The sequence below is a fragment of the Cricetulus griseus genome, chromosome 2, assembly GCF_003668045.3.
Source record: "Cricetulus griseus strain 17A/GY chromosome 2, alternate assembly CriGri-PICRH-1.0, whole genome shotgun sequence".
Taxonomy (NCBI): Eukaryota; Metazoa; Chordata; class Mammalia; order Rodentia; family Cricetidae; genus Cricetulus; species Cricetulus griseus.
The window spans coordinates 178,914,598-178,936,934 of NC_048595.1; the positions used below are offsets into that span (position 1 = coordinate 178,914,598).

Consider the following 22,337-nt stretch of genomic DNA (forward strand, 5'->3'; position numbering starts at 1 on the left):
TAATCATCCAATAATAGTAATACTAAGAACAGTCACGGTGAAGGTGAAGCTATTATGGGTTCTTGGAAATGTCAAGCAGAAACAAATGTTTTTTTTTTTCAAAGAAATTATTAAATGTCTTTCTGTATTGATATGGAGTAAATCGGTTATTTAGTAATCACAACATTGAAAAACCTATCAATATAAAGTAGAGAAATCTCTTCACTTATTCTGTCACAGAATTAGAGAATTTCTTTAGCATTTCTCAAGGATTCTGACTAAATAGGATTTTTAGGAATTTGCATTGTTATTAAGGCTATTGCGATCTCTATAGTTATTGTCTCTCTCTCTCTCTTTATCTAAGCATAACTATTTTGAATGTTTGCCTTACAAGTATACTAGTTTACCACATGTCTGTCTTTTCCCTGTGGAGTTCAGGAGAGGATATCAGATCCCCTAGAACAGGAGTTATAGACTACAATGTGCTACTATGTGGGAATCAAGAACAGGCCCGCTGTCAGTGCACCTGGTGTTCTTAGCCTCTGATCCATCTTTCCAGCCCCACTCCATACCCTTTTTCTCGAGTTGTTGGGATTGAACCTTAGGTCTCAGGCATGTAAGGCAAACATTATAACACTGAGCCACTGCCCCAAACCTTCCTTCTTTTTTATAGTGAAAAGACGTTTGCAGTACATCTGCATGTGTGATTGCAGGCATAAACATGACATGGAATATATGCAGAGGTCAGAGTACAACCTTGGGTGTTGGCCTTTACATTCTACTTCCTTGTGTCAGGCGTCTTATTCACTGTTGCATATGGCAGGTTAGCTGGCCCCAGAGATTCCAGGATTCTCTGTGTCTGCCTCCTATCTCACCATAGGAGTGGGTGGATTATAGATACTAAGCTGGCTTTATGTGGCCTCTGGGGAGCTGAACTCAGGTCTTCAGACTTGCAAGGCAAGTGCTTTATCTACTGAACCATCTCTCTAGTCCAGGTATGGTTTCTCCTTGGGTATGGCTATCAAGAGAAGACACAAGTATCAAATTCAAGGTTATAGTGGCCATGGTTACCAAGAGGTTACAGAAGCAGCTGGTGGCAGCTAGTGGCACTCCACCCACAATGCAAAAGTAGAGAGTAATGGATGAATGCAAATATGCAGCTACTTAACCTTTCTTTCCACAAACACAGTCAGGTAGTCACTAGCTAGGTATTGGCACCACCCACGGTGGGCAAGGTTTCTCACCACATTAACATAAGCAGAAAAATTCCCCAAATCTAAACCCAGAGGTTCATCTCCCATGTGATTCTAGATTCTGTCTACAACACTGACTATTACAATGTTAAACGTAAAAGTGGATGCTGATTTATATTAAAGTAATTAAAACAAAATTGCAATTAATTGATCTGAGGGTTTATTCAAAATGAGGAGATAGAATTTTAGCTCTTAGCTTTTTTACACATATCTGATCCCCTTCCTGCAGCTAAAGTGGATATATGACTAGCAAGTTTGGGTAAAGTCTGGATGGCCTGAATAAACCCAATATATTGTTTTACAATGTCCTTGTCCTATTTTCCCTGTCATTGATTCTGATGTTTGGCAGCTACATGATTTCAGACTATTCAGAAATCAAGTTGTTTCTTAAATAAATCTCTCTGAGGAGAGCATTAGCATCATCTGTTACCATGTCAAGGAAATGCAATTTCAGGCAAAACAACTCTTTAACATTAACATTCTTTGTAATTAAATGTCCATTAGACAAACAGAACTCCTCATAATGTCTTGAAAGTCTTTCTTTTATTGTTTCTTTCCCTGTGGTTTCGAACACCTTAGGAGATTTCATCTTTGCCTTGAGTTGATCCACTGACACCTACCAGTCCTTAGCCAGACTCTCCAAGGACACATCATCCACACCAAACACAGTCTGATAGTGGTTCATGGTTTTCTGAAGAGTCTCCACATCACTGCCCATTAAGTGGGTCAGTGAAGAGATGCTACTCAGTAGGAAACTCCCAAAGGCTTCGAGCCAAATCCTCTGATTCAGGAACTGCTGCTTCCTTTCAATGGCTGCACTTGTAATATTAGGCAAGGAGAGCATAAAATTGTGTCGTTTGTGTACAGGGAGAGCATTCATCACCTTTTCCATCAGGATTGGGAAATCATAGTCAGATAAATGTTTGTTAGAGATCAAGAAGACTGGTGGTTCTTCAATGTTACTCTCCTGAAAGGTCTTCACACAGCTGTTGCGGATCTGCTGCAGGACTTTCTCTCTGTCAAAGGTTCTTGGTTTGAATTCTTTTTCATTTTTTATGTCAGAGTCCACTTTGGTTCTCACAAAGTAGAAATCCTTCTTCATCAGGCTGACTGCTTTGGCGAGGTCTATATCGTTTTTCTTAAAGCGTGTGGCAGAAACAATGATGAAGAAGTCATACTCATTGAATTTCATTTTCTCCAGATAGTCTTTGGGTGGGAACTTTATGCTTCCAATGCCAGGCAGGTCCCAAATCACCACATTGGGAATATTGTGGTGTTTGTATGGATATCTCTTCATGGTCGTTTTCACCACACCAGTTTCAGCTGCACCTTCCTCTTCATGCCCAACCCCCCTCAGTGCATTGATGAAGCTGGATTTCCCTGCTCCAGTCTCTCCGGTTACAGCCACATTGAGTGGGGTACTGTCAATTTCTTTTAATGCATCGGAGATCGAAGAGTTTGCCCCCTGAATGTTTCCTCTTTTCAGGCTTGATTCAATTAAAGTCAGGGCTTTCTGAGGAATAATTGTGTCTACTGTCTTAAACTTGTTAAAATACTGGGTAAAGCTGGAGGCCAAATCTTTGTGACGTTTATCCTCAGGTGAAGAGGACAGCTGTCCCATGACTGTGAGCAAATAAAGGCCTGAAAGAAAGAAGGGTGAGTCAGGAGGGTGTGTATGAAATTTAAGATCTATATTTTAGCAAATTTCAAGTATATTGCTGCATACATCCTTAATGGCTGAAATTATGCATCTGATCTCCCAATGTGTTCAATTTACACAATTGGGACTTTGTGTCCTTTGATTAGCATCATCCAATGCCCCTTTCCCCACAGCTATGTCTACCTCCATCTATGAGCTTAGCTTTTCTAAATTTCACCTGTAAGGGACACAGTGGGGCCATTCTTTCTGCAGGTGGGTGAGACCATCACTGGAGCATTTAATGGTTTATTCTCCTTTGCTGTCTCTTCACAGATTCACCTCACCTTTTCAGCCTGCTCTGTGCCTCTGTGCTAGGTAGACTACATCAGCAGAGGCCCCTCACCTTCTAGCTCCTAGTGTAATTCATCTGAATCTGGTCACAGCCTTCCTGTTCCTGCTTGGGCTGATCATCTTTCTTTGTAATCTATGCTATTTGGCCTTAGTGAACTGTTTAGCACTCTGGTATTTTTAAGTGAAATACTTTCTTCTTATTCCTTCTACTTAGATCTGATAATGACTCCTCACACTTCCTGGCCTCTGGTTGTCACACAGGCTCTTATTTATCTGCTTGGCATATCCAACTTTCTGAATTTCTTCTTTGAGTGAAATCTCTTCATTTGAACATTTATTAATGAGTCCTTCATGTAACACTTTTCCAATAAAGAGTTGCATTGACAGCCACCTGTCTAACCTGTTTCTAAGATGAAATGTGACCAACCTTTGCAAAGTATAATGCATATTTGTATGGAGTGTAGTGTCTACCAGTCCAGCCACCAATGCCACACAGATATGTCCTAGGATCAATTTCCTTTGATGACAGTTAGCCTCCCTAAATAACTGAATCAATAGCCACTCAAAATAATTTACTGCTATGGATATCATTGATCCCAGTGGATGCTTGGTATACAGATGTTACAAGGAAGACATCTGCAGCATTACAAATGAACAGAGACAACAGGTGCTGGAGTCAGGAGAAAGAGTAAACATTAGGCTGAGTTAATATAGATAATAGTAACTCTGAAATTTGGGTTTGACAATCTGTATTGACACTTGGGTTATATCTAGAGGCTTCGTTTCATGGATAGCCCATGTTAAAAGAGAGAAGTAGAAGGTACTGTGTAAGCTGCTCTGAGGACAACAGGTATAGACGGACATGTGTAACTCAGTTTTACAGCAATAAGAACTCTGGGTAGTTTTTCATGTAGCATTCCATAGTTCTTAGTGTCCTTGAAACCAGGACACAGAGGCCATCAGCCAAGTGGCCTATCAACCTATTCCTTGGGTTCCTGTAAAATCTGGACACAAGAAAATATCATGAGATGGAAAAATTAATACTACTGGTATTCTTATGAAAATATTGTGATACCCTAAATGGTGTGCAGCAACCATGTATGGATGCTTAACTAGGACAAGAACATAGTGTCAATCTGTTATTGACCTAGCAACACAGGCACCTTCATGGACAGATTTCTGCATTCAACACCTGAAAACTATCATTTTCTTCATTGTCATTTAAATATTATTGTGAAAGCTGGGGATTCCAAGACGCATTTCTGTCCATCATTTTTAGAATGAGTATGCTCAAGGAATGTAATTCTAAAAAGAGTATGCCTACCCCTAAATGAATACATATGGACCCCATGAATAAAATTTCCGTACTTTCTTTTTGGGGCGTGAGTTAGAGCATCACTTTGGAGACAACTCCTGTGCTAGCTTTACCTAACATAGGTAATAAGTGTTTTCCCACTGTGTTATGTTTGGTTGTTTATTTTGACTTGAGTTAACTAAGATGTGAACTCAGTGCAGTGGGTTTTTATTGCTTGTTAAACCAAAGAAGGCTGTCTCAGGATGGGCCCCTCTCCACTGCCAGAGATAAAGCAGGGAAGGGACATACCTCAGGAACTTGGGTTTCATCTCTTGTATAGGCTGTTGGTCCTGAGAAAGCTTTGTGGCTTCCTGACACTTCAGAAGTTTTTCCCATCTGGCCATTGTTGTAGGACCCTTGAGACAGCTTTTCTAATGATGTTTCAGGAAAATGGAAGAAGTCCTGGGCCTAATTTCAAGCAATCTGAAGTGTTAGCCAGGGCAACGTCGCTTTGTAAAGCAACTTCATTTTGTTTGGACTGTGATCATTTCAGAAATGATAGTGATTAGGTTTCCATGACTAAAATCACCTCACCCCTAGATTCTTGTCCCCCCCACCCCATAGATGCTTGGCTGTAAGCACACACTATAGGCTTCTCATCAATCTAATGGCACAGAAACACCTTACTCTGAACTGGTAATAGGGGTTTCCCACTCAGCCACATTGGCCTGATCTCAGAGCCTCTGACATGCTGCTGTCTACCTATCCATCTACAGCATTCAAACCTTTATAACAAGTCTCTTACTCAAATCACAATATGCCCAGTGTGTTTTTTGTACCCCACACCTGGCATCTTTCCTAATGGTACAGAGATGGAGTTTCTCTTCCTATAGACCTGTGTAAAGGCATCACATGGGGAAAGGTGGAGCTCTGTGTTTGTTTAACTGATTGGATTATTTGCTTTTCATGTTACAGAACATCCAGATGTGAGATTTTTCAACTTAGTTTTGTAAATGCCAAAGTCAAAATTTCAACTCAGTAAAGAAAATAGTTTTCATGTCGACTGGTTTATTTTTCAACTTCATACCACACCCTGTTTAGTCATCCTGTTTAGGGTACTACATTCTGAGACATAAGTTTTCTAATTTGCTTCAACTGAAAATTCAAACAGTTTTAAGATTGAAGCTAACTTAGTGATATTGGAAAAATAACAATCAGAGCAGAAGACTTTAAAAACAACCTGACAGGATAAATTTAACAAAAAAATATATGATGGGGATGTCCTTCTATATATATGTTCATCTTATTGGTTAATGAATAAAACATTGTTTGGCCGATAGAAGCAGGAAGATAGTCGGGCCTAGGAGATAGGGAGAATTCTGGAAACGGTAGGCAGACAAGCGCCAAAAAGTGTTGCCATGTGGATACCGGTAGGATGGTGGTGCCAGGTGTTCTCCAATAATATAAGCCCATGTAGAAATATGCAGAATAGTGGGTTAATATTTAAGACAGAGGTACCAGTAATAAGCCCTAGACATTGGCCATTAGATTTATAATTAATATAGCATCTGGGAATTCTTTTGGGGCTGAAGCAACAGGAACCAGCAGGAGATTATCCATCAACACAGTTCTTTGGGTTTTCTTAAATGCATTTGATGTATGATTATATGAATGTGTATATTATGTTATGTCTACATTTATGCTTATGCACTTATACTGCCTTACAGAGGGCATTAAGCTAAATTAAAACTGTTAGATTAGCCTAAATGCTTTTTAGTTCATATAAATAAGTCTTTGACAAATATCTTAGATTTGCTGTTGAAATGTGAGTTTACCTTCAGAATTGTTAATATGTAGGTTTCCTGGGCTGTTGGCCATCGGATTAATAATTGTCTGTTAAACATTACAATGTTCTTTGATTTCCTAAAACAGATCGCGGCTGGAACTATTCTGGTTAACTCCACATAAGACAAAGTTTCTGCTCAGAGATAATTGCAGCCCTAGCATTAGGAACAAACCTGGGAACTGAACACAGCCACTGCCCAGAACGGCATCCACAGCTTTAATTTCTTAAGGTCAATAAATGGTCCCAGTTAAATCTTCACTGCCTTTGAATTTAAAAGCACACATCTGTTCTGGTTTCTCTTCCTGGGGTACAAGCTGTGTAGCCTCTAGTTTAAGGTAAGTGTGTGTTCTGTTGTCTGTCCCCTTTCAGGGTCTGCTGCTCAAAGGGTCTGTCCCCTTTCAGGGACAGCCTCCTCTTTGATAACAGCTCCTAGGCCCTGTTCTGACAAATTGGTCTGATGATGGGTATGCCCCTATGATTAAGCAATCATTTCTTAGAACTCCCACTTCATCAGGGCAACCAATACCATTTCGACCTAAAAATCATTTATTTATATCATTATGTCTTACAATATCAAGAAAGCAAGAAAGGATCCAATAAGTAGGAAAAAATGTTTAAAAGGTGATAAGTATGCTGTTATGATTTTAGAAATGTTGAAGGAAAAGGATTTTTAAATTGGTTTTGTACTAAGATAGAGGATGAATATAGAGTAAAATATGTGTATGTGTATAACTGAGTTAGCTATAGTTAAAGGTTATTAAAATTCCTGGGGTCAAGTTCACCACGCTGACACAAATCTAAAATCTAGTCTTATTTAAATCAACAAGGTTCTCTTAAGATACTAATTTGCTTTTGGTAACATTTACTAAAGTAGACTTCAATTAAAACACCATCAGAACCATAAAATAAAGGTTGTGATAAGCTACAAAAAACTGTATCTAACAGCAAGTCATGACTAGTAGATACTACATTTTCATATAATGTTGTGGAATTAGATATTTTAATACCTAATTGGTATGGACTTTTTTGGCAATATTTTCAAAGTTTTATGTTTCTTTAAGGTAACTATGTCCATTGCCATCAAAAGCCTGCCTGGTGACAGGCACAGCCCTCAGTGCCAGCATTGCTAGCAACAAAACTAAGCACCAATCAACAATGGCCACAAATCCAAAAGCCTGCTTCCCATACTCAGAAAAATGGTGACCCTACAGGGTAGTGAGGGTGCTGCTCGGCTCCTGGCCTCCTGGCTGGGCAATTCCTACTAAAATACCAGGGTCTTCTCTGAATTTTGTTACTCATCTCCCAAGATGAACAGACCTCCAGGATCTACTCTGACTCAGCCTCACGTAAACCTAATGGTGGCAGGGTGGAGTGGGGGACCCTTCAGGACTATCCATCTTGTTTGTAAGTTCAGCAGTCACTTTCCTGTGGGCTCTGCATGTCCAGTTTATACAGCAACAAACAATCCAAGCAAGATCAATTTCTTGCCCAAATAGCTAATCTTGCTATGTTGAAAGTAAACTCCATAAGGAGTTTCTTCCATGCCTATCTTCCTCTCAGATGCAATTGGTGTGCCAGGAGCAGTTGTGTCTTACTGTCATGAAAAACCCTAAATCATTTTAAATGCCATTTTCTGTAGGTCTTTGAAAGGTTTGAAGACTGTCTATCCATCTCAAATATATCTCTGTATATCTAGAAAACCTAACTAACCTAAGTATAAGTTTTGTATATTATAGGTAACTATCTATAATCTGTACTTAATTATATATTACATTTTTAAAAGAGTGGTATAAACACAATACCTAAACAAGAGGGGAATTATACATATAACAAAATTGATCTTAAATTTGTATCAATAAATGAAAATCCATTCCAAGACAAAGTATTCATTTCTATACCATAATCCCCCTTTACCTTTAAAAAGAGATTGGTTGTGATCATTAACCATCTTATAGCCAACCTCATTTAAATGAAAACAGAAATTTATAAACGATATTTGGGAATTTGGGTGTTGTTCATTCCAAACTATTTCCTGCTGGTTGGGGGCACTGTCCATACCATGGGGATCATGAAAAAACACAGAAACCTGGCCAGGTCCTTATTTTTGTAGTCTGGAAGTCTCTATCATCTTAGCTGTTTTAGATGTTGGATCACCTGGGACACTGTTTCAGGGTGTCTTGGTTCGTCAAACCACATTATTCTGGAAGGAATCTATAGCTTTACATTTTCTGTGGAAACACAAGCAAAAACTCTTTTCCCAAGTAACCTGTCCTTATACTTAAATTTTGAAGTCAAAGCATTTTTAAAATATATAAATTGGATTACTCTATCGGCCTTTGTTTTAGCAGTTGTTATTAGTTTTTCAGTAGTTAAACAATTGAAACACATCATAATAGCATACAGTATCCAGATACTCTGTATACTTTCCTCCTTGGCGTGCGTGGCTTTTTTATTATCGTATTTTCTTATTTTATTTTTTTCTGTTTTTGAGACAGGATTACTCTGTGTAATTTTGGCTGCCCTTAAACTCACTCTGTACATCAGGTGGGCCTTGAAATCACCAAGATCTGCTTGCCTCTGCCTCCCAAGTGCTGGGATTAAAGGTGTGTGCCACCATACCCAGCTACCTGTTTTTTTCTCCCCAGTAATTAAGATATATATTATATTATATTATATTATATTATATTATATTATATTATTACTGTAAATCTTTATCTTCATGTAACCACATGAGACTATCTGCTCAATAACAGCCATGGTTTTGGCCAGTTAAGTAAATGAGGGAGCTGCTCTTAAAAGGAGTTGAGGCATGTCTCTCAACACCTAGGAAACAGAACTCACCCCCCAAAATGGTGCTATCAAGAAGCTGTGCTTGTCTCTGTTCTTTTGTTTCTAAAATCCCTTTTTAAGTTTTTGTTAAGTTTTAAATGGAAATTGGTACCCCAAATCTGGGCGCTTTTTTGTTATGGGACTCCTGCCTGGGTCCTGTCGATGCTTCAGCAACCAAAATAACACGTGGAGATTCTATTAGTTACAATACTGTTGGCCAATGTATACAGCTTCTATTGTATAGTTCTGTCTTAAGTATTAAACCATAACTACTAGTATGTATATTTTTACAAGGACTTATCATACCGAGGATGCCACCTCATGTGTCCTCTCTTCCCAGGATCACATGGTGACTCCTTTTTACTACAGTTCCCAGAATATTCCTTCTCTCCTAGTCCTGCCTATCTTGCTTCCCTATTGGCCAACAGTGTTTTATTCATTAACCAATAAGAGATACATATGCCCATAATGACTTCCCCCATCAATGTTATGTAGATGTATGAAATTGTCATACAGTAAATAAAAATATTTTCTAAAAACAAACAAACAAACAAAAATGAATCTTAACTTTTTTTCCTGGAAGGTTACAGCAGAAGCATCTTACAGTGTGCATCTTTCATCCCAGTCTAGCTTTCACTGGAGTTTAGAATAAATATGCTGAACTAGGTAGAAAGAGACAGGGAAAGAGTCCTAGGAAGTAATAGGATTGAGGCACAACATTTTTCATATACTCTATAGCAACATTTCACAACACACATCCAGAAAGGTTCATTTGCATCCAGTCTGTTTGTCATGGGTAATTCAAGAAGGCTTTAGAGAACTATGGGGAGCAAGCCAGTAAACAGCTTTCTCTCATTTTTCCTTCCTCTACTTCTGTACATCTTCTTCCCTGGCTTCCCTCAGAAATGGACTGTGATCAGAATGTATAACTCTACAAAATCAGTTTCTTTTCAAAATGTTTTCAGTCATTGTGTTTATAAAAACAATAGAACGAAAACTAGAGCAAATTAACTCTCAATTAAACCCTGAAGTATGGCAAAATTAAAACTCAAGTAAAATAAGGGGAAATAATATAAAAATTTGCATGACTCCTTAGTCAGGATCAACAATTTCAAAAACATGAAAAACTGTGTTGCCTCTACTCTGAGAGTAGTATTTTATATCAATCCAAGAATCTTCTCCATCTGTGTATAGTTCCATTAATATGTGCCTTCAAATGAATGGAAACTTAACATAATCTAGATTTGTACACTGAGAAATCAATAACAATGAATGATAATTGATATCAATGTTTAATCAATGGCAAATCTCTAATGATCACATACATCTAATTTGTCTATTTTATTTATGTTTTCTAAAGATTACAGTAGGTACAGGTTTTGTACTTGGTTGAAATAATAGTTAATTTTCCTAGATTTACTTTCCTTCTGTCTTTTTCATGACATGGAGCTTATCTCCATAAGTAATATAAACTTGAAATAATGTAAATCTTTCCTCTTAAATCTATGTTAAAATCCATTTCTTCAATACAGTATTTCAGAGTCCACAAGTCATCATTTTGATTTACTGCTTTCTTTTAAACTTTTATTTTATGAAAGAAATCTAACTGTGCATCATAGATTAAGTCAATTGGTAGAGAGCCTTTCCAGAATGAAGAAGGCCTTGGGTTCAATCCCCAGCAACTCATCCAATACAGCTGCCTGGGGATCCCAGTAATTCTGCAACTCAGGGATTAAAGAGGTAAGAGAGTCAGTGCTTTCAGGTCATCATTGCTACATAGCCAGTTAGAGGCTAGCCTGGGCTACTTGAGACCCTGTCTAAAAATATGAGTATTGAGTTCAGCAAGATTACTCAGCAGGTAAATACTTTTGCTGTCAGGATTCAAGCCCTGGGTCCAGTTGTTGAATATGTAATTGAGTTCTCAAATTTCTGCCCTTTATTCTCTGCAAACCTGCCTACAAAAACTTCCATGGCAGCACAATGGACTACCATCAGTAGGGGGAAAGGCAAATTCCCTCTGTCATCCTGGAGCCTCCTCTTTCTGTTTCACCCATACCAAACCAATTCACAGTGTTAATCTCTGTTTACAAATCCACTCACAATTAATCATACTTTCTACTTTATCTTCTGCAAGACCTCCTCATTTCCAGAATTGATTATGTCATTGACTTTACTGTATTTCCTGTGATTGTTCTTTCAATAACATGGATGATTAAACAGAGTTATGGCCCTGAAGTCATATGTAGAGTTAATTCTGAGATGCACCATGAGGATCCACACTTTACTCAGTGATGGTCATTATTTAAACAGGGCACAGGTTATATACAACATACCTTTGAAATTTATTATTACACTTCTGGAGCCTCTAGTGTCTGAATCCAACCACCCTGGTATCTTGGGCTGTCTTCTCATCTCAGGACTTTGCACATAGTGACTGCTTTCTCTCCCTGTTGTTCTGCTCCAGTAGTTGCATGGCTAATAAATTAACCAAATCTCAGGGTTCTGCTTCAGTTAGGCAGGCTTTAGCATTGACATCCCTACTGGGATATAAAATTGTACCTGCCTCTGTCATTCACCATCCTATCACTATGTTTCTGTCTCTCTACAGCACTTGCTGCCATGGAATGTGTCCCCATCGGAATTCAGTTGCTGTCAAATTCCCACAGTGTAAGAATGTCAAGTAGCAGCTTGTACCTTTGCCTTGCTCACTTCTTCATGAACAACACACCAGTTTATGGTGGTTTTTCATCAAAATGAATGGGGACTATGAGGAAACACTAGACATTTTTTGTGAACATTTGTTCCTGTTCTGTAGATCTCCCTGGTCAGTAGGTTATTGAAGGTCTAGTCCATTCATAAACAGGGGTCCCAAGAATCTGGGGCTGCAGAAAACAGTTTAATACACAAGAGGGATGTGCTTATAATCCTACTGAAATTTTAGCACAAGCACATACAGAGTCACTGCACAGGAAGCCCCTGTCCAATCTACAGGACAGATGGAGATAGTTATTCATGAAACCAGACCTGCAGAACTTTGTTCAGTTTGACTGCAGGCATAGGACAGGAAGAGTTGTGTAAAGAGAATGTTCTCAAAGGGAAGCTAAACCTGATTAAATAAACTCCATAGCCTGATTTACTGTTAAAGTAGACAATAACCTACAGGGCACAGACAATGGCCCTGAAAGCACAAATGCTGTTCTATCCTTTCATTTTTTCTCTCCTTCTTTCAGTTCTAGGTCTCAGATTACTGATCAGACTCCAGTGTGATAGTTCTCTGCAATGTCTTTCCACTGAATATGAATACAGGGAAGGAGAAGGCTGTGATACAGCAAGCATTACAAAAGCAAACCTGCCTAAATGACAGCTGTCACCACATCCTGACACTGCTCATGTTCCTCATAGATGTAGAGAGACCATGTCTCCTGATTTACATTAAAGAAAACAACAGCGAAGAAGATTCTTCAGACACAGGTTTCCTTAGTCAGATACAGCCGAAGTAGCATGCCGAGAGACCTGTTCTCTACAGGCCAGAGGCCATGGGTTAAAGAAATGAAACAATTGGCCCTGGACTAGTAAGCAAGATGCCAGTGAGATACAACAACCTCTCACACACTGCAGATGTTCTACCACCTGTCACATCCATTACAGCCATTTTAAGGAGAGGAATAAGAAACATGCCAAAACAATTAGACATGCTTTACCAAAGCCAACATCTATATCAATTCCTTTAGCTCTACCTCAACTTGAAGGACTGACTGAGATCATCCATGAGACTGTCCTGTCCACCTTTCACCAAAGCACCCCAGTTTCCAAGCTGAGGATCCCCACTCTTAGGCATGTTCCTAAATGTCTTGTCACCTCTCAGGTCTTGGGAGAAAAGAGATGGTGAGGGTTAGAATTTACATCTGAATGTTCCTGCTCCTTACCTGATAATCCTGAGTCCAGTGTATGTGCTCAGTGCAGTTCAGATGCAGGAACCACTGTCCGCTGTGCTCCAGTCTCTTCCCATGAAACCCGCCCTTTCCTCCTATATAGGACTTTTATACTCTTCTGGCTTCTGCCCGTCTCCTATCAGTGTGTTTTGGCCAATCATGGAAGAGCATGGATGTAGCTGCTTTTCAGAATTAACTGCATTTCCAAGAAGAGGAAAGTGAAATAAAATAAACAGCTGTTTGTAATTCTATCAACACTTCATTTCTTGGCAGAAGAAGTCGGACTTTCCTAAAATAACACTGTGGAATGGGGCTTGTGCAAAGAAGGGGGCAAAGAGAAGCAGCTTACTAGCTAGTCTGGCCAGCTTCCCTTGAGAATTGATTTCCTGATGTGTGACTCCACAATGGAGCCTGAACTAAACTCACACTATATATTGGGTGTGGTCCTGTATCAATGCCAATTTTAGTCTCAGCCAAGAAACAACCCATTTGACCCATTCTGACTACAACCTTATTTCTTCACAATTGTAGATTCATTTTCCTTAATTCTTGTCATTCTGAGCTCACCTCTCAATGCAGGCATTAAGTCTGGCTTGGGCTTGACAGGTCTTAAACATGTTGTCACATCCACAGTCACTTTATAAGAATAGTTGTCTTGCTGTGTCCAGAAGACACTGTTACCTTGTATTCATCTACAGCTCTGGCTCTTACAGTCTTTTCACCCATTCTTCCACAAGCATTCCTAAGCCTTTGGAAGTGGAAATATGTATATTCCATTAGGGGCTGGACATTTATCGATGCATCTTGACCATATTGTATTGACCATCTCGTGGATATTTGTATTGATTATTATCTAATGCAAATTAGAGCTTCCATGATAAGGGTTAAGCAATGCCTTAACCTATGGGTATTATGGAAAATTATTTGGAGCTGGTTTAATATAATGTCCTTTTAGCAGAATAAAAATAAAAATAGTATGTTTTCACTGGTGTGTATGACCAATATAACCTTGGGTGAATGTCCAGATATCTTACCAAGGATGTGTATCATCTTGTGGAGTAATATTAAATCCAATCAGGAAGTATTTGGTTACTACCATGACATCCTTGTCACTACTACATTGGTGGTTTTGTCTTTTCTGGCCAGTATTACTGTTGATCACAAAGTTCATACCTGCATTTGATTAATGTTCTATTTTCTCCTCTGCTAGTGAGGCTAGAACCCTCCAGCTCTATGAAAGCTAAATATTAGGGCTGGATCTTCTGGGTCAGCATCAGCTTGATTTCTACATGTTTTGTAACTCAGGGATTTGGTGATTTCACTCACAGGATCTTCTTACCAAGTTCTGAAAGGAACAAAGAGCACTGACAAGGACCTGTATAGATCAGGGTCATCACTTGCCAACAAACCCAAAAAGGCTAAGTCATTCCTGGTTCTGGACTTTTTATTTATTACCCTGTTCTGTCCTACAAGGCATTTGTTGCCACAGTTGAGGGCAACTGCATCTTCTTTTATATGATGAGATATATTATAGGAAGCCTCTACATTATTAGATTGCATACATTTGATTTTGAAAATCCTTTTGTGTTGTTTATCCTTCCTACTTTCAGTTCCCTTCCCTACTGTAGCTCCAAGCTCAATTTAACATGTCTTGGTCCCGAACTCTCTTTTAAATCCCATCTTCCTTCTACTGCAAGTCCTACTCCATGATATCATAGTAATTTCAAAACCTCTGTGGGTATTCCAAATGGAACTCACATATCTAAGGGTGGAAGAGAAGATCTACCCAGGAGAGGGATCAAATGATGTTTGTCCCACTGGGACTCTCTTAAGTCACTTAATGTGGGAAATTACCAATATGGAGCCAGGTAAAAATACAAGGGAATTCAATAGGGAAAAGCCTTACTTACAGTGCGACCTAGACAGCCGGTGCAGGAGCGGTAAGTACAGCAAGACGAAGATTAAATGGAAGAAGGGGCCGCCACTTCAGCGCCCCTCACTCTTAAACCTTCCATACATCACCCTGACCATGTCCTCGGAGGTGTGGTCAGGCTCACCTGTATCCAGCCCCTAGCAAGTGTGGCTACAGCATCCCCTAATATTCCCCTTTTAGTCTAAAAGAGGATTAAAACTTAACAGTTTAAAGTATCCAAAATTAACAATCATAAAGGTGAAATATAAGAAGATACAACAATATGCTTATGTCACATCCTAACTATGTTTATTTTAACTAAACCAAATAGCCATCTGAAAGAGATGTCCAAGCCTGAACACCTCCTTCCAATCCCAACTATAAACAATAGGAAGCTATCCCTAACTAGGTATATACACTATCCTAAGTGACAACAATGGGGAAAGAGGGGTGTAGCATCCTCCAAGTTACTTCCTACTGAAATGGGATGGCGATAGCCTCCTGGGGTCCTGTAGGAAGAAAATGTTAGTTTAGTGAAAGTCTTGAATGGATTGTATCCAGTCCATGTTAAATGGGATTCCCTTGATTGAAGATCTAGCTTGAAATCCTCAACTTGATTGAAAACAGTACCAAAACTCTCGCTGGAGTGTCAGTTGAAATGGAGCAAGTTGGATCCAGTGCAGTCGAAGAGGTGTGGCCCTTTTTATTCCAGGGCGTCCAGAGATTGGTGTCAGGCAGGTCTTCATTGGCTGTGTGGGACTCAGACATAAATGTTAGTAGAGAAATGTTTGCTTGTGTATGTAAGGATGCTTGGAAAGGCAACCTTGGGAGAATAACAATTATGACAGGGTGTACACCTTGAAGGAAAGAGCCAAGGAAAGACAAAGACAGTCCCCAAATTCTTCTCTTATTCTGTATTAAATCAGTTGGCTTCTTGATAAAATACAGAAACTCTAAAGTTTAGTTAAACAACATGCTTGAATTTTAGAGGAGGAAAACCAAATCCACCTCTAAATCCAGCATTGGTTTAATTAATAGGGACTAGGAAATAAAAAGAAATAGAGTTCGCTGAGAGACAGCTGTAAAGTTTACCGTATGGCATGTTCCTTTTGTTTGATGGTTATATCTACCTTCTCTTCTTAAGTATCCACCCATGCAGTGTCCTTTGAATCCAGAGATGACTTTTCCTGTGAATATAAAAGCATAACACTTTCCTTTCTTTTGGAAGCTTTCTTTTTTATTTTTTATATATTTGAATTACAAACAAGATTGAATTACATGACAATCCCAGTTCCCTTCTCCCTCCCTTCCTCCTTTACCATCCCCCCAATTAAAATCCTACTTATCGTATGTCCTTTCTTCTAATCTACACCTGACTCAAAATTTCTGCTTCCTCATGACCTCTGCATCCTTCCTTATCTTCCCTTCTCACTCTCATAGCTTCCTCCCCCCTCTTCCCATGCTCTCAATTTGCTCAGGGGATGGTGAACCTTTCCCCTTCTCCAGGAGACAAAGTTTATCTCTTTTACAGTCTTCCTTGTTTACTACTTTCTCTGGCAGTATGGATTATAGGATGGTAATCCCTTACTCTATGTCTAAAATCCACATATGACTGAGTACATACCATGTTTGTCTTTTTGTGTTTGGGTTACCTCACTCAGAATGGTTTCTTTGAGTTCCATCCATTTCCCTGCAAATTTCAAGATTCCATTGTTTTTTTCTGCTGAGTAGTATTCCATTGTGTAAATGTACCACATTTTCTCCATCCATTTATCGGTTGAGGGGCATCTAGGCTGCTTCCAGTTTCTGGCTGTTACAAATAGTGCTGCTATGAACATCGTTGAACAGACGTCTTTGTTGTATGCATGCACATCTTTTGGGTATATGCCTAGGAGTGGAATTGCTGGATCTTGTGGTAGACTCATTTCCATTTGCTTGAGTAGTCGCCATACTGATTTCCACAGTGGCTGTATAAGTTGGCACTCCCACCACAGTAGAGGAGTGTTCCTTTTTCTCCACATCCTCTCCACCATAAACTGTCCTTGGTGTTTTTGAATTTAGCCATTCTGACAGGAGTAAGATGGTATCTCAGAGTTGTTTTGATTTGCGTTTCCCTGATAGCTAAGGATGTTGAACACTTTCTTATGTTTCTTTCAGCCATTTTAGATTCCTCTATTGAGAATTGTCTATTTAGTTCTGGCACTGAGCCATGATGCTCTAATTAGAAATGGATTTCCTCATATTAGTTGGAAAGTAAATAGGAATCTATGAAGTAGTAGTTTTTTTCACATGTTACGAATATTTTTTTTCTTCTTAAAAATGTACAAAAAATAAAATAATGTATTTATAATTTATAGATTCCCCCTTTCCCATTTACAAAACTATTAAGTTACATTTACTCTTTTTTATGTGGGAACAGAACTGAACTGTAGGCATATTAATCTCCCCTTCCTCACCTTTCAGAAAGAGCCATTCTTAGAATTTGGCACAAACCCCTCTTTTCCTTTGGTTTTTCATGACTGTTAAATATGAAGGAAAAGAAATAAATGTTTTAACTGATTTCATGCTTCCCAGGTTCCTGCATTAGGACATATTTAGTCTTTTAGGAACTGATTTGCAACATGACAGCCCACTGTGTACTTTTTGTCGGTTCCAATCTCTAAACACCAGGGAAGTTTCAACAATTTAAGGTCATGGACCAGAAGTAGTAGTTTTTAGGCATTAATTTTAAGCCAAATTTGAAAGTTTGAGGTAGTCCCTGAGATTTCTTGTGTGTGGTATATATGCTTATGTCTATGTTCAACTTAAAGGTTCTTTTTCATTTAACTTAATACATTTACTCATTTCACAGATACTAAATGTAGGCATATTTCTTTTAGTGTCCCTACCACAATAGGAAAATATGGGAAAATGTCTAGTTGACACATGACAGCAAATTGGACTTGATAAAAATCAGTAATTCTTTGAGTGGTATCCATTTTCAAAATGACTCCAGGGAAAATAGACTAGCTTTTGTATAATAAACAAATTCACTAGTAAAATTCCAGGCTCAAAAGTAATTCCTCCTTAGAGATCTGTTTTTGTATTATATGTTCTCTTAGTTTAAATTTTGGTATGTCATATATGTCTAGAAGTTTCTCAATTTTTCTTATAGTTTTCTGTTTTTTTTTTTATTATAGGTTTTCAAAGTACTCCTAAATGACTCAGCTTTCTCTCATTAGTATCTGTTGTCATGTTCATTTTTTCCATCTCTAATTCAATTAATTTGTATCGTGTCTTTTTTGGTTAGTTTGGCTAAAGATTTGTTTTTTTTTTTTGTTCATCATCTGAAAAACCAAATCCTTGTTTCCTGGGTATAGCCAAAGTTTTTCGAATGTATGTTTACAATTGTTATTATTTTAACATTTATTTATTTCGTATAGTTTTCTGCCTGCATGTAAGTCAGCAGGCCAGAAGAGGGCACAAGACATCATTTGAAGATGGTTGTGAGCCAGCATGTGGTTGAATTGAACTCAGAAACTCTGGAAGAACAGCCAGTGCTCTTAACTGCCATGCCATCTTTCCAGCCCTACAATTGTTATATGTTCATGACAAATTGTTACTTTATTAATGTAGAGTAGACTTCATCATCTCTTCTGACTACTTTCAGTTGGAAGTTAATTTTATTATCAGCTAGCAGAATAGCTATGCCGGGTTATGTTTGCTTCATAGATTCCACCATCTGCCCCGTGTTTTGATTATTGGCTTGTGGGTAACTTTATCAGTTAGGTATTTCTTTAAGATAATTGAAAGTTTTAAAGTTAACTTTAATTCTGTGGTCAACATCAAGGGTTTCTTCCATTGTAACATTAAATATTTATTAGTTCCACAGAATAAAATATAGACAGATTTCTAATAATCTGCCTGTCACAAAAGGATAGAACCAAAAAAGCTTGTTTCCATTTAGGATCTCTCTAGACATCAGCTAGTTCTGTGTGTGTGTGTGTGTGTGTGTGTGTGTGTGTGTGTGTGTGTGTGTGTGTACTGGCTAGTTCCAGCCATAAATATCTTTTTCTGAAGGTCTGAGGTGATTGCATGTGCAAGCAATGACTTTGGCACCTGGTGAAACCAAGCATTTGAATTGAGCTGCTTTTGTGTCAGCAACCTGTGATTTTTGCCCAAGTGTGTTTGCTTCCGTGAGTTTGTGAGCAGGTGAGCACCTCTCTGGTATTTGTTTGATCTTCCAGGTCTCTGTCCACTTCATCTGTGGGGGTGTACTTTGCAGTGTGGAGATGAATTATCACTGAATTTACTACCTTCCATGAAGGGCATTTTATCAATTCTCTCAGTATCCACCATCTCTTAGTATCTACACCATCAGCCCAAGATGTAGAGTGGCATGGAAGGCTCTCTCTCTGGGAAGGTCACTTCAGTTCAAGTTTTGTTTTGCTGAGTTTGCTCCTGGAGGTCTTAATTTTTCTAGTTTAAAGCCTAGAACAAGGGAGGAGTGGTGCAAGAGGGTTTTCCTTCCCTACAACTTTCTCCAGGGTTCTGAATTGACATCTATTGTTTTATTATTAATCTATCTATGCAGTGGTTCCCAGAAAGGTTAGCTTACATGGCCATCTTGTAGTTTGAGCATGGGCCCTTTTCCCTTCTCTGTCTATGCAGAGTTAAAACTCTTAGCACTGTTACCAGGACATACCTGTAGTTTTCCTCAGTTACCACAAAGTTAGCTCCTTGTCTGTGGGATGGGTTGTGGGTGATCTTCCTGAAGTAGGCAGAGGTCTTTTGGAAATTGTTTTTCAAAATTAAATTTGTAACAATTTGCTGCATTAGACGACAGGCTTGGAGAGTGGGCAGTGTTGCCTGGCCAGTGTTTCTTAATGTGTGTGGCTTTATGGGAGCCAGTCCCAGCCTGCCAAGAAGGTAAAGGCCTACCTTTTTTTCTTTCTGGTCACTGAGGCCTTCTGGTACCTAAACACAAACCCTTTTATTTTTCTTCCTAAGTGTTCCAGGCCATAGCTTTTGTCCTTAACATTCCTGGTTTACCATCAACACTATTTTTCTGGTTCCTGGTTCTGCTCCTGTTTGCTCTTAGTTGTCCCAGCACCTGCTTCTTCGTCCCTGAAGCCCCTCTGTTTGTTCTTCCTTTGTCATAATGTAGCTCATGCTTGAAACCCTAACTCTTAATTTACAGAGATATTGAGGGGATGTTTCATCTGCTATATTATCCCTGAAGCCTAAACTGTGGTTTTAAATTAACTCATTGATTTATTTAGACCCAAGGTTTATGCTACTTTAATATATAAAAGACAAATAGAAGACATTGTGTTTCTTTGACATAATTTTGTCTTGCCTTTTTCAGACCCCATTCCTCTGTGTGTGTGTGTGTGTGTGTGTGTGTGTGTGTGTGTGTGTGTGTGTGTGTGTGTGTGTTTGTATTCCTGTTTGAGCATGTACTACAGTGCAGGTGCATAAGACAGAGGACAACCTCAGCTCCTGGTTCTAGGTTTTCTTCTTGTTTGAGGCAGGGTCACTTATTGTTTGTATTGCATCTGCAAGGCTAGCTGACCCACAAGCTTCAATGCATTCTCTTATTTCTGACTTCCATCTCACTGCTTTGGTACTGGGTTTACAGTAATGCATTGTTATATCTGATTTTACTTGGTATGATGGCTATTCTTGGTTGTAACTGTGACCACATCCGGATTTAACTAAAACCCAAGCATCTAGGTTCACCTGTGATGATTTTTTCATAATTAGACAATTTGTATTTGGAAGATCCACACTAAATCTGGATCTCTTGAGGTGGTAAGCTCCACCTTCAATCTGGACCACACCTTATGCTGGCAGCTTATCTATCTAAAGGACATGGAAGGAAAAGTTCTTGTTCTTAGCCTTTTGTTCTTACTGTCACTGGCAAGTTCATTCCTTCACTGGCATTAGAACCTAGTCCTTCAGGATTCCAGTCTTTACTGGAGGCCAGCTGAGAATTGCAGCCAAATGGGCTGAGCAACTACTGGATTCTTGGTCTTTCCAATGGTAGATAATTATTGTTGATCTAACTGGAACACAAACCACTCTAATCCTTTATCTCTATCAGTATGTATATCTATATATCTATGTATCTATGTAACTGTCTATCAACTATCTCCTTATTTGTCTATCAAATGAGTTCTATTCTTGTAGAGAATCAATCCAGCAAACACACTTGGAATCTGGGAATCTGAAGTCAGGTCTTATACCTGCAGAGAAAAGATTTTACCCATTAACCTCCCAATTCATAGAGTATTTTTTTAAAGATAGACCTCTACTTCATTGATGAACTTCTCATTAATCATACAATGAATTGCATTAATACTTTTAATGTAATGATGATATACACTTCCTTTATTCTCAGACAATTTTCTCAGAATTATCTTTTTTTTCTGGCATTTCCTCAACTTCCTGTGCAGTATTCATTCATGGAAGATTTTGTGTTTTCTTGGTGGCATCACCTTGCCTTGTATTTCCATATTTCTTGATCCTCTTTGCTACATCTGCTGTATCAGTGTCTTACCAATTGGGTAGGAGAATTAGTCAGTAAAATACATTCTCCTGAAGGTATTGGGTATCATGTTAGAGGCTGCATAGGCTTTGTTTCTGCTTGAAAACCAATGGTGTTTCACAAACTATAACTGAAGACTGTGAGGATATGATGAATGTGCTAACAAATTCAGAGACCCTGATCTGCACAGGTCACACAGGGTGATGGTATTTTAAAAGACAGAGTTACATACAATTTGTGGTGCAGTGATTGAGCAACTCAAGCAGGCTTTGAGGGTAAACCATAAATAGAAGTTGGGGTAAGTTGTGATCTACTTGGGTCTTAAAGTGGCAACATATACTAATATCTTATATAGGGGAGGAAACCATGTAAATAGAGGTTCCTATGTGGTGTGCATTTCATTACATCTCCTTTTGGAGCTCAAAACCACTGATGGCTATAGCATTGCCTTACAGAAAAATCCATGACTCTGTGGTGCCAATTTGGGCAATTTAGCCTCTACTATGTGCAATTTCTGAGGTGTGAGAGGATTTATCACATTCAAAGAAGCTCACGGGAATCAACAGCACACTATGCAAGGTGCTTTCTTCACTTCTCCACCTGACCCTCTGGAGTCTCCATTTTTCATAATTCTCTTTCAGGTGCACTGTGTTCCAGCATTCTCCAAATATTCTCAGCAAACATCATCTGGTTGTTCTTTTGTTTTATTTCTTAAGTAGAGAAGGGAATGTCTAGTATCTCTCATTAGCCATCTTTTTTTGGACAAGTCTGCA

General features: G+C 38.8%; 2 protein-coding genes across 2 annotated transcripts in view; both read right to left on the reverse strand.

The window, feature by feature from the left end:
- Positions 1-13,196, reverse strand: part of LOC100759759 (interferon-inducible GTPase 1-like) — a 148,656-nt gene extending 135,460 nt beyond the window's left edge. The window contains exon 1 of the mRNA XM_035440135.1: positions 13,118-13,196. The gene's annotated coding sequence lies outside the window, so the exon portion shown is untranslated. The remainder of the gene's footprint in view (positions 1-13,117) is intronic.
- On the reverse strand, positions 609-13,227 carry LOC100760635 (interferon-inducible GTPase 1-like). Its single transcript, XM_027400948.2, is given in 2 exon segments — positions 609-2,873; positions 13,118-13,227. A coding segment is annotated over 1 exon segment (1,257 nt). The 5' UTR covers positions 2,854-2,873; positions 13,118-13,227; the 3' UTR covers positions 609-1,596.
- Positions 13,228-22,337: the final 9,110 nt, after the last annotated feature.